This window comes from Passer domesticus, chromosome 25 (genome assembly GCF_036417665.1).
Source record: "Passer domesticus isolate bPasDom1 chromosome 25, bPasDom1.hap1, whole genome shotgun sequence".
Classification (NCBI taxonomy): domain Eukaryota; kingdom Metazoa; phylum Chordata; class Aves; order Passeriformes; family Passeridae; genus Passer; species Passer domesticus.
This window is the reverse complement of record NC_087498.1, coordinates 6,493,304-6,511,185: the sequence shown is the minus strand read 5'-3', so window position 1 is coordinate 6,511,185 and position 17,882 is coordinate 6,493,304. Positions and strand designations below refer to the sequence as shown.

The 17,882-nt window shown below is 52.9% G+C and overlaps 1 protein-coding gene across 4 annotated transcripts; it reads left to right on the top strand.

The window, feature by feature from the left end:
• The first annotated feature begins 182 nt into the window (after window positions 1-182).
• Window positions 183-15,846, top strand: SLC16A1 (solute carrier family 16 member 1). Of its 4 annotated transcripts, none has more exons than XM_064398830.1 (6): window positions 290-314; window positions 4,514-4,616; window positions 8,844-9,099; window positions 12,461-12,604; window positions 13,067-13,930; window positions 14,339-15,846. In XM_064398830.1, the coding sequence occupies exons 3-6, from the start codon at window positions 8,883-8,885 to the stop codon at window positions 14,602-14,604; spliced, it is 1,491 nt and encodes a 496-aa protein (XP_064254900.1). In that variant the 5' UTR covers window positions 290-314; window positions 4,514-4,616; window positions 8,844-8,882; the 3' UTR covers window positions 14,605-15,846. The 4 variants fall into 4 exon arrangements, with proteins under 4 accessions (XP_064254899.1, XP_064254900.1, XP_064254902.1 ...); XM_064398831.1 differs by lacking the exon at window positions 290-314 and adding an exon at window positions 1,799-1,912; XM_064398829.1 differs by lacking the exon at window positions 4,514-4,616 and having other exon boundaries at window positions 183-314.
• Window positions 15,847-17,882: the final 2,036 nt, after the last annotated feature.

Below are 17,882 nucleotides of genomic sequence, written 5' to 3'. Positions count from 1 at the left end.
GCCGCTGCGCCGGGCAGTGTCATCCGGGCCGGCCTCCCAGCACACTCGGCCCCAAAGCCCGTCCCGGCGCCAGCGGGGCCCGTGGGGCCGTGCCGGGCCGCGCCGGGCCGTGCCGGGGCAGTACGTGCCGTGGCGCACGGCCCGGCCCGCGGGCCCGTGAGGGCGGGCAGGGGTCGGGGGGGCCCGCGAGGCGCACGTGGCGCGCGGGGGCGGAGCGCGGCCGGGCACGCCCCGCTCCCGCCCCCCGCGCCCCTCCGCCCTTATAGCGGCGGGGGCGGGGGCGGCCGCACTCGGCGGCGGCGGCGGCACCGCAGGTAGGGCGCGGGCGGCCCACGTGGCGCGGCGGGACGGGCGAGCGAGGAGCTGGGGGGGCTCGGGGTCGGGCCCCGGCTCTGGCCCCGGCTCTGGGAGCCCCATGCGCTCTGGCGGCTCCCCGCGGCCGCCGCTCCCGGCCCGGCTGCCAGGTCCTGGAGCCGGTGATGGTCCTGGGCCGTTCCTGGGGCGGGGGCCGCCCCTGTGGCCGGGCGTGCAGCCCGTCCGTTCGGTGGCCAGTTGGTTCCGCACCGGCGTTGCTGGTTGTGTTGGATCCGCCGCTTGGGTCTCCCCCGCGCCCGGGCTGAGGGGGGAGCCATGTTTTGTTCCCGCTCTGGTATGGCCGCGTGGTGAGGATCCCTCAGCACCCTGCCCTGACCGCCCCCTTCCCTCTCTCACCGGCAGTAGCACCCTGGCGTGGGGTTTCCCCGGCCTCCTCATCCCGGCGAACGGTGAGGATGGATGGTGGTGGCCTCAGGCGGCCCGGGTAGCCCAGTTGCCCCGAGGTGGGGTTCCCTGTCCTGGGGAGCTCCTCCTTTCCCCTGCCCGGCCCCTCAGGCTGCTCCCCCACCGTGTTTGTGGGGCTGCGTGGGGGAATCTCCGCACCATTTGAGGATGCTTGATAAACTCTGGGGCGCAGGGAGGAGGTGATCACTGTGTGTGTTTGGCTCTTGATAAAGGCAGGGAGGGCCTGGAAGCTTCGTGGGAGCCATGTCCTTGGAGTGGGTCTGTGGTATTGGGGTACACGCTCCCATGGGGAGCACTCCTGCAGCCCTCAGCGTCTGGGTGAGCTCTGCATCGCAGTGCCGCTTACTGGCCTTCAGGTGACTCTTGGCAGGTGCTCAGAGCTGGACCTCGGGCCTTCGAGGCTGCTCAGGTGGGTGAGTCACCCGAGTCCTTCAGCCCCGTGTTCCCCTGCTGGCTGTGCAGGATAGACTGCAGAACCGAGCTCCAGCTCCAGGAAAGGTGCCTTTAGCGCTTGATTCTGCCTTGCTCACGGAGGAGGTGGTAGTATGGTCTTGATGGCCCCATAGGTGTTTGGGGCATGCATCCCCCCTCTGGCGTGGGAATCACTCAGCTGGCCAGGCACTGCGATGACCAGCAGCTGAAAGCTGGGGCTGCTAGAACTCAGTGCTGGCTGCTGGTAGCCTACACTCGCTGGGCAGCAAGGGGCTGTCAGAACACTCCTAGAGCCAACACCTACCGGCTCTGGTCCTGGGGTCTGCTCTGGTTGAAGCCTGTTGGCCCCAGGGTGAGATGCTTGGGGAGCTTAGCGGGGCTGGGCTCCATACATGCTGCTGGAATGCTTCAGCCAGGGTGGGTGTTGCAGGTCGGGCAGGAGTCCTGCAACTGAAGGGTGCACAAATGCATCATGAAAGTGAACAGTGCCGGAGGGTTTGAAAGCTGACTCAGGCAAAGGGGATGAGTGTGAACAGGAGGATCATAAGGAAATTTGGAATTGTATCTTTGGCAGGAGAGGTGGAATTTGTGTCCTGAAACAGTAAATGACCTGAGTGCTCACACCGTGCCCCTTAAGTGTGGACCTTTTGCACAAGGGTTATTCCTGTTCTCCAGCTTCAAGCTTTTTCTGAGGAAGAAGGTGGGTTTTCTTACCTGCATCCCAAGGGAGCAGGTTTAATTCTGGTTTTGTGCCTTTCTGTGAGCCTTAAGTCTTTTTGTGGTGCACAGGCATCCCATTTTCATGCTAAGTGAGGTAGTTTAGTGCTGCTGGATTCTCCTGGGTGTCTTTGCGCTGAGGTTTCCTTGGCTATGTCTGGGAGGAAAGGAGAAATGCTGATAAATGGGCCAGGGCAGGGAGCAGCTGGGGGTGTGCTGGGTGTAAGGAAACTCCCCCAAGCTCCTGCTAGTGCCTTTGTTGGGAAGGAACTTCCTTGGTCTTAGATGAACCGCTGGGGTGAAGCACCTCCCAGCTAGAAAAAAGTTCTGCTAGTTTATGGCAAATCTCTCGGTGGGGGTGCCTGTGGCTCTCCTAGCTCCTTGGGAAGGTGTGAAACATTGTTCCCTTGCAGGAGGTGTCACCTGGGAAAGGTGTGAATGGTCGCGTGTGCTTTCGCTTGGCTCCTATTTGGCACAGTTGGCCTGATTTATCTGGCAGCTAAGGTGGAAAATACCCAGTGACTTTAATGCTGTCATTTTAGATCTCCTTTATGAGGAGTTGAAAAGCTGCACGTAGGCTTGGGAGGTGCATCTCATTAAGCCCTGTAGTACAAATCTACTGTTGCACTTTTATGGCTTTTCCCATTTCCTCCTCTGGAATCAGCCTATAACAGACCCTTAAGAAGGTGGGAGCCTCTCACTAGCGGTATCGGTATGACTCACTGTGTCCTTAGAGCCGCTGCAGAGTAGTTTTGTAGCTAGGGAAAATTCACGTGGGACCTGTAGTTAATTACTGCAATCACCGGAGTGCTACCGGGCCCTCAGGTGTGACCTCCTCTCCTGCCTCCATCCCAGTGCTGCCTTGGTCCTGGTTTGAGGGCTGGGTTCATGGTGTGAGTGTCCCACTTCCATTCGTGTATTCCTGGGTCCTTGGTGTGACTTCCTCTCCCACCTCCATCTTTGTGCTTTTGAGTCCTTGGTGTGCATGTCCCACCTCCGTCCTGGTGCTTACTCATCTGTGGTTTGAGGGCTTGAAGGTACCAATAATGTGGCAGTGGCTGGGATCAAAATTCAGACTCCTGCTCTTAGGGAAGGGACAGTTTGATGGTAACCGCTGTGAGTTTTTGTGATTTTGCAGCCCCCTGCTTTGCCAAGACACCCGGAGCTGTCTCTGGCTGGCATTGCGGGTCTCTAATGAAAGAATGCCGATGCTATTCCATACTACATTTTTCTCATTCTGAGGATTTCTGGGCGGGCACAGGGTGTCCTGGGAGCGTTCCTGAGCACTGCTAGTACAGGGAGGATCAACTCTGTGTCCTGGCAGAGCACAACTTGTGCTGAGGGAACTGGGAAACCCTGTGCAGGGGCTTGAGCACCCCCTGTCCCCTTCTGAGACAGGGGCTTGGCTGGCAGCTGGTGCCGTGAGAATCCCTTTCCCTAGGGATGGGGGGGCAGTTAGAGAGGGGACTCTAGGTGCTGTGCTAGGGGCTGAAGCTGATGTGAGCCCAGACTACATGCAAGAGCTGTAATATTCTTTTAACTGGTCTGTAAACCCCTCTGGTTGCAGGGTTTTGGGTTAGCGGGCTCTAGAAGAGCCATGACCACAGCCAGGCTCTGGTGTAGAAATAAGCCAGGCTTTCTCCCTTGGACTTGTTGGTAGCTTGCTTAAGCTTGACTTCATGCTTTCTCACACCAGTAAGACAGTCGGTCCTTATTGAGCATTGCTGATGCTAACAACCAGGCAAGCAGCCCCAGATGGGAGCTTCTCTGGTGGACACAAATAGCTGCTCATCGGTTGGTTGGCTGCCCTCAAAGCTGCCAACAAACTATCCCAGCATCTCACTTTGCAGGGCAGCTTGCAGCCTTTCTTGTCCTGTGCCATGCTGGGAGCGTTTTGGGGGCTGAGGAGCTGTGTCCACCAGAGAGATCAATTGTGCGTGTCCCGGGAAAGACCGCGGTTGTGCCCGGTGGGGTGAGCAGGATGATGTGTGCCTCTGCGGGCTGAGGCTTGTGCTGCAGTGGGGGAGCTGGAGGAGGGTAGCTGCCAATGCTGTGCCCCATGGCGTCTGTCTGTCTGCGTGCCGGTGTTGGCTCACCGGGCCGGCAGACCGGGGCATGTCTGGGAGTGCGTTGGCCATTCCTGGTGGGAAGAGGCACTGAGTGGGCTGAGCTGCTTCTGGCCAAAACCTTGAGCTTGCCTGTGCGGGCCGCTGGCCTTGAGTGAGCTGTGCCTGTGCTGCTGACCTTGGCTCACCCTGGCAGCAAAGGCTGGGGCTGAGCAGGGCCTCAATTGACTATTGTCCTGGTGCAGAGCCCTTGGAAGTGCTAGGGAGTCACGTAGGCCATGTGCTGCCAGGTTAAACCCTGGCTGTATGTGCCTCCTAGAATTAGAGCTCTATGCATAATGCTCTAAACCTGCTTAAAACTGGTGCAAGTGGTGTCTCAACTCCTGACAATCTCTATTTCATCTCACTTCAGGCTAGAAAAAGGCCAGACTTGAAGCTATAGAGTGTTCTTTGCTGTGAACAGCTGGTGATTGCCAGCCCCTTCATTTCCCCAGCAAGAGATCTCACTTTACTTTCAGGTATCAGAAGGAGAGATTCTGGGGTCCTGCCAGCTCCCCATGTTGGGCAAATGTCCCACGGATGTTTATGACCCTGTGCTGAGCACTGGAAGAGCTTCTTGTGGTGAGCTGGGCTTGGGGGGGATGGATGTTGCTAATTCTTTGGGCTGGGTTGATGGGAATGAGGGGAACAGCATGCCCCTTTCTGCTGGGGGTTTGAGGGAAGAGGTCCCTCAGGGAGTGCAATCTCTGCTGCTGGCAAGGGGCAGCTTTGTGCCCATCCTGCCTAGCCTAGGTGTTTCACTGCTGGCATTCCCAGACCAGAGGCTGGGTCCAGCTTACAAGGGCACAAGGTGCCCAAATGGCCATTGGATAGCTGGGACATCCCTGGACATCTTTTTGCTGTGGAGATCCTTCTCTGGGCAATGCTATGTCCATCTCAGAAGCTGGGGAAGAACAGGAAGCAAAGACAGCAGGGCTGGGATGAGCCACTGTGGATTTCACACCTGCTAAGATGCCAGATGAGCCTCTGCTGGCTGCAGCACAAATCTGTGTGGGCACTAGGCTGATGGTAGGTTGTGGGAGAAAGATACGGGTCTCTCAGCTTGTCCCGCTCCATGGAGCGAGAGTTGAGGCTCTCTGCCTGCCCTGCTCCAGTTCCCAGGTACTCTGAGAGCCCTGCTCCAGGGGAAAGGCTTTGTGAGCTCAAAGAGCAGCAGATGCCACTGAGTGCATACCCACTGTAGGGAGCCTTGAGCTGGAGAGATGTATGAGTAGAGGCAGAGGTGTGTTGTGCCTGGGCAGGGCCTCTGCTTGGATGGGCGAATGTCCCTCTTCCTTTGACCCCAGAAAGGAGCGGTGTGAACCACTTCAATAAAGGCTTTGCCCCAGAAATACTTTGGGGCATTTGCAGTGCTCTATAAATGTGAGCCTCTGTCTTTCTGTGCTGGAGTCCTGCCAATCTGAGCTTTCAAAAGTGCAGCAATTTACGGCATTATGTAACTAAAAGTCTTGAAATCATACTGTTCCAGCCCCCTTTGGAGAAAGGAGAACTGCTTGTGCGTGGGACCTAGGAGATGGCAGGGCTTTAGTCTCCTGAGGGATCTGTTTTGAGGTGATACCATCCTCATTGTCTTAATTCCTGCTCTCACTATTGCTGTGCAGAGGAGGGTGGCTGTAGGCTACCCATTCCTGCAGATTAGTCAGGACTTTTATAGGGAGCAGTTATGATACTCACAGTTATTACTTGGTCTCATCAGTCTTAATTACTGCAAATATGGTTATTTTATTTCCTAATAGGGCAAACTGTAGCTGGCTGCTTGGCAGCTGTGAATTTGATTTCTAATCACATCTTACATGTTGCAGCTCTTCCAAAACAGAGCTGAAAATGTCATAACTATCTCTTCTGGTTGTTTTTGGTTTTTATTTCTCTTTTTGCAAAAGGGAGGGAATCTTTCCAGTTGGGCTGGCTGCCTCACATGTGCTTTATTTTTTTTTCCTCACTTATTTGAAACTGCTTATGTATGTGGGCAAGGAGTAAATCGTCAAGAAGCCTAACACAGTTGAATCCTTATTTCTTAATAAGGATTTTCAGTGAGTCAGGGAAGAGTGTTGTGGCATGCAGAACTCTTTGTGTAAACTCTCTGGCATCAGACTTTGGGAATCTTTGGTCTCAAAACCTTGTTCAGCTCAAGGTTTTTCATTGTGCCTCAGCAATGCAAGAGAGGTCATGTCTAACCTGCCAGAAGCCTTTTATTTTACAGAGAGATGCCACCTCAGCACCCTTAGGAGGAGAAATGCTGCTTGTAGGGGAAGAAAAAATAAATTAACCAAGCCACAGTCATTTTGGAGCAGTTGAGCTCCTTGGGAGCAGTGAAAGAATTAAACCAGTGTATATGTCTTGGGAACAAAAGGGAAAAATCCCCAACACCTCATCAAAACCTCCTCAGCCTTTGCCTTGGATGGCTTTTATTGCCTGTAGTTTTAATTAGTGCTCACAAGTAGATTATATTCCTTGCTGGGAGCTTTTATAGCCAACACCTGGTAGCTTCAGCTTTCAAAAATGTTTTGGATAAATCATTGTGGTTGGACGATGCTTTAGGGTTCACTGAAGGCTGTGAAAGCTCAGTGTGACTCAAAGCAAGAGGTGGCGGAAGCTCCAGTGTGCAGCTTGTGCGGGGAGGGCATGTTCAGCAATTCCCAGTGCTCATGGTGGGTGGGCGGGCTGCTCTGTGTTCCAGGAGACCGGACTGCACTGGGAGTCTCTGTGGAGCCTGGCCATTCCTGCAGTGGCTGTTGGTCCCACGTGGGTGCCTACAGGTGTGTGTTGGCCCAGGTATCTGCCTGCTGCCAGACACCAGAGATACGGGCTCATCCTGTTGAGTCCCAGAGAGGAAATCAGAAGAAACGGGCTCTGGCTCCTGGGCATAGTTCAGCTGTGGACGTGCCAGGGGCAGCGTCTTGTCAATGATTCCTTTGTTGGAGCGGCGGGCGGCTTGGAGCTGCTCATGATGGTCATGTGTTGCACTGGCCAGGATGCAGGAAATTACCCTGCCAGTGAAAAATCATTGTCTGGGTCACACTAAACTAGTCTTAGCAGCTTACAGAATCCGACCTCCTGTGCTTTTCTTCCTCTGGCCCCGTGTGGGTCCGGGGCATCACCGCAGCCAGGTGTCAGATGGCTCTGGCAAAACTGGTGCTGTATCAGATAACTGCTGCCAGTACCTCTGGTGCCAGGTAGGAAGGAGCAGGATCTCCTCATGACTCTGGATCACCAGCTGTGCTTCGGCCAGGACTCTGGGATCACAGGCTTGGATGTGCACCAAGTGACACAGAGTGAGTGAGTGAAAAGACAGTAGCCCGTAGTCCTGTAGTGTGTGCTATAGGGATGTGCCAGGCAGATGCTGGCATGTCAGCAGCCATGGATGAGATAGTAATCGCTGTGAGCTGGGGCGGATACAGGCTATAAATAGGAGGCTGCACCTCTCTGAGCCAGCACCACACTGCTTTGAAGTTGTCACTCTGTCTGGTATGACCTCGGGAGCTCTGGAAACGACTCTCCTGCTCGAAGGTGGCTTTTATCTTGAGTGCAAACCTAAGCAGCAGATGGCTGTGGAGTGAGGGGTGGGCTCTGGTGAAGGAGCCTAATGCTGTCCCCTTGGCTGGTGGTGCTTAATATGGTGGGTGAGGTGGGGGTATTTCTGGCTATGAGGCTGGGGAGGGCTGCAGCCCATCGGAAAATGCCTTCTGAAATCCCTGGGGGTACACAGGAGTTCTGGGGCTGGTAGTGGTTTCTGTTGCTTTGCATGTTGTGATCCTTGTTTGTGAGCAGCTGCCCTTGCTACAGTTCCTTGCTGTGATGCCTTGTGCTGCTCTCAACTGCCTGGACCAGCCTTCATTTGGAGTAACAGCGGCTTTGGATTATGATTTAGTTCTGCTGCTGTGTGGGCCCGTGCATGAACAGCCTGATCTTGACTTCTGGATTGCTCTGAATCGGCCTCTCTGAGGGAATTCCACAGTTCAGCAAGCCTGAATGACCTTTTCCTGTTTTTTGTTTTCTAGTCACTTCTAGTTTTGAACTTTTTAGGTGAATTGTTTTTATACTTGGGTGCTTTGTGAAACTGCTGTAGCCTTTTTGATCAAGGTCAAGGAGGAGGGTTTGGATGCAGTTGGGTCCAGAGGTGCCCTGTCAGGGCCATACCACAGGGGGAACCAGGTTCTGCTGGGACTGCTCTTTGTGGATTCACCTCCCCCTTCTCTGGTGGCATATGGGAGCCTTCCTTGGTCACTGCTCAGGCTAAATTTAGCCATAGCTCCTGACCTTTGGGGATGGTGGGTGTGCTGTGACACCCAACTGCCCTTTTTCAGCAGAAATAGAGGTGTCCTGTTCAGCTCGTGCATAGGGACTTACTTCCCCTCAGTGTGTCTGCATTTAAAAACCTTGCTGTGCAGCTCCTGCTCTAGGTGGCCTGGGGCTTACTGGGATTTTGCAGTGCTGGGGCTGCACTCCTGGAGATGCTATGGGAGCTCTGCCCGTGAAGATGAGTCCTGGCTGCTGTCACAGACACTGCCTGCTCTTTCCAGCTTAGGTCAGGGTAACATGTCTTAAATTTGTCACTTAAAAATGTGTGCTGACTGGGGTCTTAAAGGCCAGCTGCAATCTGAGCGTGTGCTTTGGAGTGGCCCACTGTGCTGGTGATCCTGGGGTGTTCTCACCTCACGGATCAACTTTCCTCGTGGTGGTGGGGGCACTGGTGTAGTGCCAGCCTTGCAAACAGAGCTTGAGCCGTGCAGTTGTATGCCAGGAGCAGAGATTCTGCTTTCAGCTGAGGCAATGCTTTGTCCTTTGCAGATCTTTGATCCCCAACCGAATCATCGCTGACGATTCAAGATGCCACCGGCCATCGGAGGCCCTGTAGGATACACTCCTCCTGAAGGAGGATGGGGATGGGCTGTGGTCATCGGAGCCTTCATTTCCATTGGTTTTTCCTATGCCTTCCCCAAATCTATCACAGTGTTCTTCAAAGAGATTGAGGTCATCTTCAATGCTTCCAGCAGCAAAGTCTCCTGGATCTCCTCCATCATGCTGGCTGTTATGTATGCAGGAGGTAAGTGGGGTGGAGGCAGTGGTACTTGTGCTCCTGCATCACAGCACAAGATGCTGCTTTCCTGCTGGGGCTGGTGATTGTAGGGACAACATCCAATATTTTGCTAACACTTTGAATTCCCTCCTTATCTGAGAGCAAAACCTCCCTTAATGAGTTTTCTTTAAGGAGGTTGCTCAGAAAGTTCAGTTTAATGCCCAGAATGCAAAAACCGGGTTAATCTGTCCTCTTCTGCAAAGCTGTAAAATCTTTCCGGGGAATTATGACTTGTGTAATTCTGCCCTTGTCCTTGTTACAGTGGGTTGCAGATGCTGTGTCTACTCCCAGCATCCTCCTGAAGGGCCAGGGAGTTGCTGTGGCTACATGTGGCAGCCCTGCTCTTAGAGGCACTTTCAGATAAGACATTGGGGTTTTATTATTTTGGGGGGTTTTTTTCCAATTCAGGGAATAGTGGATGTATGTAGGGATCTGTCCTCAGTTTCTTGTCAGCTCAGTTGTGCTTGGAGTGCACTGAAGCCTCGTGCCACATGCTGCTGCTTGCTGGTGTCAAGCAGTGCCATAGGCAGCTTGTGCTGTTTGAGGATGGTAGTGTGCCCTGGAAGTACAGAGACATGAGCAGAATAAGGCAAACCCACCTAAACTAAAACAGCTTCCCTCTCTCCCCTGTCCTTCAGAAGCTGCCTTTTGAAGGCTTTTCACTCTCAAGCTGGGTACTTTATGCATGTTTTTAGTGGGTGAGGAGCATGCAGAGTGTTCCTGTTCTCCAGAGCCTGGGGTCTTGTATGTGCCTGCAAACACAGTGTCGTGCTGTGCTGAAAGAAACACTGTGAGCCTGCTGTTGTGGCCACTTCAGAGGCAAATGGGAGCTTGTCCCTGCTGCCAGTCCCCAGCTGGCGAGTTGCCTGCAGCCTTGTTGGATTTGTGCATCCAAAGGAGCTGACGTCAGCTCCCGGCTGAGCACGAGGCTTTTCCTTTGCAGGGAACAGGCTCTGCTTTGTCCTCGCTCAGCTAGCGAAGCGACCAGCACATTTCCCTGCTCCAATGTTGTAACAAGCTTGTAAACCGTATAACTGCCTTAATGAGACCCAATCTGGGCCATTCCTCCTCTCCCAATAGTTCAGAGCTGGTTCTTCTGGGGGCACTGTCTGGAGCTGCCTGGCAGCAGGGATAAGAACTCCCTCCTCCAGTACGGGAGTAGTGGTTGTCCCCATGTCCCCCTCCTTCCATGTGATACTGTCTCTCCTGCTTCCACTGAACTATAGCTGTTAAATTCCAGCAGCTGCTTGCCTGCTCTTGAGCTGCTTGCCCATATGCTGGTGGCAGGGATGCTGAAAGTACCCCAGATCTACCTGGGTGCATTTTTCCTCTAGAAGGTGGTCAGGTACTGAACAGGCTTCCGAGAACAGTGGCCACTGCCCCAAGGCTGCCAGAGCTCAAGGAGCATTTTGGACAATGCTCTCAGGCAGAAGGTGGGATTGTCCTGTGCAGAGACAGGAGTTGGACTGGATTCTTGAGAATCACTTCCATCTCAGGACTTTTTAGTCATCCCCCAGCTGCTGAAGCACAGGAATCGCTGCTGCTCCATTCATTCCTGTCTGAAACCAGACCCTTTACAGAGTCTGAATTGCGCTGGAGCAGTCCCAGTGTGCATCCCTGTGTGCTGATTTCCCTGTGTCCTAGGACACCTGCTTGCTAGGAGGCTGAAAAAGTAGTTCATCCTCTGGAATCTCACAGAGCTGGGGCAGCTTCTCTCCTGGGTAGGGCTAGGTGTGAGGAAGCAGCACATTTCCCTACAGCTGCCCTGTGCCATCACCATCAGGATGCATGGATGTCACGGTGTCAAATGCTCCTTTGTCAGCCCCACATTGGGATTAGATTCCATTACTTACATGTTTTTGGCAGCTTGAGCAATCAAGTTAGATCAGGTAATGTTTAGTCAAAAACACTTCCAGTGAATCTAGAAAAAAGGCATGAGTGTGAGTTTTTTTCCTTTGAAAAAGGGGGGGGGGCGGGGGCAATTGCCCCTAGAGTACCTGGCATTGCCCAGCTGGGTGGCTTCCTCCTGATTGCTCTTTGGACCCTGCTATTTCTAGGTGGACTTCCCGGAAGAAGAGTCTAAAGGCAGCCACAGCCTTTCAGGGGCATCACGTTTGCTGAGTTCAAGGTTCAGGTTTTGCAAAGTGCTGAGTGCTCTGTGGGACTTGCGATGTGGCAGCTCCCAGGTGCTGCTGCTGCCGCCTCTCACAGGACCAGAGCCATGGCCCATCCCTGGTGGCATTGCTTTGGAGCCTCTGGTAGCAGAGAGCAGAATGCTGTGGGGCTGGGAGCAGCTTCTGTAACCTGCTCCAGGCTTTGTTTAAACTGGGCAAAAAGGTCAAGTACCATCTGAGGACCCATGAATAACATGTTGACAACCTCTCTGTCTGTTAATGGCAAAGCAAGGTCTGTTAATATTCAATGGATGTTCATTCAGTGTATTTAAATACATTTTAGTGTCTGTAGAGCATGCTTGGCAGTCTCTAATCACTGTTTGCTTTGGATTAAAGCACCTGATACTGAAGCACTTAAAAGGGCAATTGGGCCCTTGTCTGCATTAGGGGTAGCAGTGAAAACAGAAGCACCCCTTGTCCTGGGGCAGTGCTGCTTCTCCCCAAGCCCTGGGGAGCTTCACCTGCACCCAGAGAAGGTGTTTCCTCACAGCTTCATCTAGTCTTGATCAGAAACCTCTGGCAGGAGATGTGCAGTTGCTTTGTGGCTGAGACCCCAGCCCATGGTGGGTGGGTGGCTGCAAGTAGGGCAAGAGCCCACAGCACAGCATGAGGCGGGTGGCTTCAGCCTGTCCCAAAGCCCTGTCTCTGAGGGAAGCTGGTGGCCAGGCAGCTCCTATTTCAGCCCACAGAAGGCAACTTGCTCAGAGAAGTCAAAACTTTGTGTTTCAACAGTTCTCTCTTATGGTTAATTTAGATTAGATATTTAGGAAGAAATTCTTCCGTGAGGGTGATGAGGCCTGGGCAGAGAGGCCTAGGAAAGCTGTGTCTGCCCCATCCCTGGAAATGTTCAAGATGGGGTTGGGATGGGCCTTGCAGCAACCTGTTCTAGTAGAAAGTGTCCCTGCCCATGGCAGGGAGCTGGAACAAGATGATCTTTAAGGTCCCTTCCAACCCAAACCATTTTGTGATTCTCTTATCTCCAGCTGCCTCCGAACCTCCTGTCCTTTCCCCTTACCTCAGTTCTCTCACTGGGAGAAGCAATGCTGTGTGGAAGCTGGAATCCTCTGGCAGTAAAGCTGCATGTGCTTGCATGTGTGTTTGGTCTCTCATGCAAAGATAACTCCTGTCTGGATGCATCTCCTTTGTTTGCCCAGGTCCCATCAGCAGCATCCTGGTGAACAAGTATGGCAGCCGGCCCATCATGATCGCAGGCGGCTGCCTCTCTGGCTGCGGCCTGATTGCAGCCTCCTTCTGCAACACGGTGGAGGAGCTCTACTTCTGTGTTGGGGTCATAGGGGGTAAGTGACAGCTCTGCCCTAGTGGGGCAATGAAAGGAGCAACTTCAACCCTGTAATTATTAGTTGATGTCTGAATTTGCATAAATTCTGGTTCTTGTCACTGTCTGGGTGCCTCTTTAGCTGGCAACAGGGGCTGACTCCTGTTCATGCCAGCTGGGAAGTGGGTGGATCAGGTGTTGGGATGGACTGTCTGGGGCACTGGTGGAATCACCATCCCTGGAAGTGTTCAAAAAGCTTGTGGATGTCACACCTGGGGACATGGGTTAATGGGGACCTGGCAGTGCTGGGGCAATGGTTGCTCCATGATCTTAGAGGGCTTTTCCAACCTAAATGATTCCATGATTCTAAATTGGAAATGGAGCTGTGAACTCCCCAGAATTGAAACCCCACTTGTTTTACCAGCTCTTCTGCCAGTGCTGCTGGAGGCATCCAAGCCTTGAGCCCCTTGTCTCTCTCTTGCAGGCCTTGGACTTGCCTTCAACCTGAACCCTGCCTTAACCATGATCGGCAAGTACTTCTTTAAGAAGCGTCCACTGGCCAATGGGCTGGCAATGGCAGGCAGCCCTGTCTTCCTCTCTACCCTGGCACCCGTCAACCAGCTCTTCTTTGGCATATTTGGCTGGCGTGGCAGCTTCCTCATCCTGGGTGGCCTCCTGCTGAACTGCTGCGTGGCTGGATCCCTGATGCGGCCCATCGGTCCCAAGCCGGATCAGATGAAGAAAGAGGCCAATAAGGAAGTGCAGCAGGAGGCTGGGAAAGCGGGGAAGAAGGATGATGGTGACACCAGCACAGACCTCATTGATGGAAAGGCCAAGAAAGAGAAGAGCTCAGTCTTCCAGACAATCAACAAATTCTTGGACCTGTCTCTATTCACACACAGGGGCTTCCTGCTCTATCTGTCAGGCAATGTAATCATGTTCTTCGGGTTGTTTGCTCCCTTGGTCTTCCTCAGCAATTATGCAAAGAGCAAGAAGATCGCTAGTGACTCTGCAGCCTTCCTGCTCTCCATACTGGCCTTTGTGGACATGGTGGCCAGACCTTCCATGGGACTGGTGGCAAACACCAAGTGGGTCAGACCCCGCATCCAGTATTTCTTTGCCATCTCTATTATTTACAATGGGGTTTGCCACCTCTTGGTCCCCATGTCCACCAGCTATGCTGGCTTCTGCATTTATGCTGGCTTCTTTGGCTTTGCCTTTGGCTGGCTGAGCTCAATCCTGTTTGAGACCCTGATGGACCTGGTGGGAGCTCAGCGGTTCTCCAGCGCTGTTGGCCTGGTGACCATCGTGGAGTGCTGCCCTGTTCTTCTGGGACCTCCTATGCTAGGTAGGGTGTGCTGTGCCTGGAAAACTCACTTGAGGACATGGTTTTAATGGGGTGGTGCTGGGTTGGTGATTGATCTTGAAGGTCTTTCCCAACCTTAATGATTCTATGGTTCTTTGACTTTGGCTGTCCTGCCTGGACTTGCTGAGTGGTGGTGGGTTCCCTTGAGCCATGGGCAGCCCATGGCATTGGGGCAGTGGTCAGGAGACCACCCCAGCATCTGAGGAATGGCCAAGGAAGTGGGATCTGAACCTCTGGCATAGGGTAGGGGAGCAGGGAATTAAGGAATGTGGGACAGGTCCTTGTCTGAATGTGAGGATGATGGGCTTGGGCTGCTGTTGGGAATATCTCCATGACCTGGTGCTGCTTCTGGGGGCTTCTTGCTAATCTGTATCCTCTCTTATATTTTAGGGAAACTCAATGACATATATGGTGACTACAAGTACACATACTGGGCTTGCGGGGTTGTCCTGATCATCTCTGGGATCTACCTCTTCATTGGAATGGGCATCAATTATCGCCTGGTGGCCAAGGAGGAGAAAGCGAAGAAGGAAGGGAAGGGGGATGAGACCAACATTGATGAGGCTGGGAAGCAGAAGGAGGCAAAAAATGATGTGGCCCCCTCATCTCAGAAGAATGTGGAGGGTGGTGTCAAAGAGGAGGAGAGCCGCATGTGAGGGACCGGTGTCAATCCCGGAGTGTCGGGGAAGCGCTGCTGCCCTGGTGCGGCAGCCGGGGCAGAGCTCTGCGGGCGTGGGGGGCCGTAAGAAGTGTTTAAACCGGGTGTTCATTTTTAAACAGGCTCTGAATTGTCTTTCCATCTGTGTTAAACAAAGGTAACAGGACTACACATGCAGTATCCTCGTGTGTCCAGGGGCAGGGGGGCTTTTATAGTCTGGCTTTTTAACAGTAACATGAATGTACTAATATGTGCCTTACAGTCTCCATATCTAGCTGAATCTGAACGAGCCTTAACTCTAAACTGTGCTTTAGCTCTGTATTCTGCTTGGGTTGGGGGGTGGGGGGATATGTGTGTGTTTTGGGGAGTTTTGTTGTTAAAAAGCCATAAAAAGCAGGATACTGGATTTGTTGAAGCACAATGGGCTTCAGGGCCGGCCCTGGATGAATACTGCTTCACACGCTTCTTACTGCAGGTCCTCTGCAGGGGAGATGCAGGCATGGGGCAAGGTGCTCCTTAACCCCCATGCTCAGTGCCTCCTGGCTCTTTAGGTGGTCTTTAGGTATGTTTTGAAAACACTTTAGCTACTGTAGTTCTTTAAAATCCCTGTTTTTGTAGCTGTTCTCATGGGATATTCAGGTTGAAGAAAGAAAGATGGCTGTGGTTCTTGCTGGGCATCACCCACTCCAGGACTGTGGCAGCCCTGCTTGCCCAAGCCTTCCTTGGGGAGTGTTGGGGTTCCCCCTGCCTCCCCACTCTGCTCAATAGTGCCTCTTCTCAGCCCAGTGCTGGGTGGTGTGAAATGGGCTCAGGTTGTGGTGCTGGCATTCACGCTGCTGTTGGCTGTGCTGCCCCATCCTGCCCCTGGCGTGGGCTTCCACCAGAGCATCCCATCCAGCCAAGTTTTGGGTGCCTGACCTTGGGCGGAGTGGTGAGGTGGGTGGAGATGGTACATCCCTGAGACTTTTTCTGCTTTTGCTCTTTTATCTGTTAGAGAAACCTCTTTTACTTGCTTCTGTTCAACTGAGATCTTAAGGCGGTGGATGCTGAACCTCTCACATCTAGGACACGGAGGGGGGAGGAAAGAATTTGTACGTATTTATTTTTTATTTTTTAGTGTTGGAAAATATCTCAACGTACGTGGAGCAGGTTAATGGCTCTCAAGTTCTAGTAAATGTTGATCAGAATTCATGTTAAGAGGCTTGAGTTTTTTCAAATAAACTTGTTTTTTTACAATTTACCCATCAAATGTTGAACTTCTTTCTTAGAAGTGAGATTTCTATGTGCCAGATCCCCTAGATTTAGGGTCAGATTTGGGGACAGGGTGAGTGGGGCTGTGGTGGGCCCTGGCTCTCCACTTGCTGCTCCAGCACCCTGTGGAAGCTGGACACATACTGTGAGGGTGAGATGCCCCTTTCCAGCTGGAAGAGGAGGCTTTGGTTGGCAGTTAGGATGGCAAGAGCATAGTGTCCTCATGCACTGTGGTTTTAGAAACCTATAAAAACCCTTGAGAACTCCCTTGATTTATGAGGGGGAGGGACATGCACTTAAAAGTCTGAGTAATGTGCAGATGCTCCTGAGTCTATGGCAAGTTCAAGCCCTGCATTGCAACTGTTCTCCTTGCTCTCCCTTGTCTGCAAGACCCCTTTTGCCCTTTTTTTTTTTTTTTTTTTTTTTTTGTAAATATCTTAAAAAGCAGCCTGGGTTGTTGTTGTTGGGTTTTTTCTTTTTCCCTTTTTTTTTTAAGACTGTAGATTATTAAGCCAGGGGAGTATTTTGCAAAAGAGGATGTTGTACACTTACTGAGCTGTGATATTGTTAAGCCAGGTAATTGTATTTTTATAGCTGGGGTGTCTGGTGGACCACAGGGATGGGCTCACATCACAATAACAAACCTCTGGGAAACTTGCCCTGTTATCCAAGTTTTTGCAGCTACAGACAAGATCCCCTCTGTGTGTGGGATGGTCTCTGGTGGCACTCAGGGCTGCAGGAGGGCCTGAGCTCTTCTGCCATACCAAGCATTAGTGATGTCTGTTGAGAAGAGCATCTATCCTCTGAAATGCAGAATGTGCTCAGCCCTTTCTGCTGGTCCCTACCTCTTGTGGTCATTGGAGGTCCTGTCTGGGCTGTGTCCACAGCTGACATGGGTGTTCCTGTAGCCAGAGCCACTGGGAGAGGCTCACACAGCTAGGGCAGGAAGCCAACCTTGCTTCTAAGGAAAAAAAGTGTTTAAATAATTTCCTTTCTGCTTGGATATGGCTGACTGGGAGCACTTCAGTGTAAATCCTGGTTGTTCTCTACTGGTGACTTCCATGCCCCATCTGGAGCTGAGCATCAGTCCTGTCCTTGTTCCAGGATCTCCTGTGGGACTTGTTCCTCTGATCCAGTGCTGTGGAAATGCAGGTGAGAGAGGAAGGGTTGGGAGGAGGAACTTGCTCTTGCCCAGAATTAATAAGTGCCCTGACTGGAGTGGAGCACAGTCCTTGCTCTGGCAGGTGTGGTTCCCCTTCAGGGCACAGCCTCTGCCCTGGGCCAGCCTCCTCCAGCAGGCAGGGACTGTCCCCGTGCCTGCTCCTGGCTCAGCTCTCAGCAGCAGCACAGCTATATTTAGTCACGTTATTTCTGCAAGCAAAGTTATCTGCAGTGCTGGGAAGTACACAACCTGGGCTCCCAGAGCCTCTCTGTGTTACATACCTGTAAAACAGGAGCTAATATTAGGCACAGGGCTCCAAAAAGCAGATGGGAGCCCTGGCTTTACCCATGATGACAGTGGCAGCTCAAACCAGCCCCTGTGTTCCAGGGATGCCCTGCAGGCTGAACCCATTGCACTGCCTGATGAGGAGACTAAGATCTGCTGGATGTGGTCCCTTTGCAAATCTGTGGGGACATGTGTGCTTCCCTGCTCCCCGTGCCAGGAGCTGTCAGTAGTGGGAGTATTGCTGGCCAGATTCCCACCATTCTTCCACAGGTTTCCTCTGTGCACCTGGCCACATTGCCTTCCTTCCTCTAGAGATAGCAAAATAAAATTCTCTTCATAGCGAGCAGAATTGAGGAAATACTTGGGAGCTAATTCCCTGGAGTTTGTTTTCCCAAACATCTGAAGTTGCCAGCCAGGAATGCTCAGCAGCAGCTGGAGGGTTTGGGGGCTCCTAGAGGAGCGGGGTGTGCTCCAGCTGCTGGCTGGGAACTGCTGCCTGCTGGTGGCAGCCAGGCCTGTTGGTGGGAGCTGGGATGAGGCAGGCAGGCCCCAGCTGTCCTCCCTCCTTTCCCTTCTTC

What these genes read in the sequence shown, in the direction of transcription:
- SLC16A1 (XM_064398829.1), top strand. Translation starts at nt 8,883, where the DNA reads ATGCCACCGGCCATCGGAGGCCCTGTAGGATACACTCCTCCTGAAGGA. An exon ending in CTGTGTTGGGGTCATAGGGG is followed by an intron (nt 12,605 to 13,066) that starts GTAAGTGACAGC and finishes TCTCTCTTGCAG; the next exon opens with GCCTTGGACTTGCCTTCAAC. An exon ending in TCTGGGACCTCCTATGCTAG is followed by an intron (nt 13,931 to 14,338) that starts GTAGGGTGTGCT and finishes CTTATATTTTAG; the next exon opens with GGAAACTCAATGACATATAT.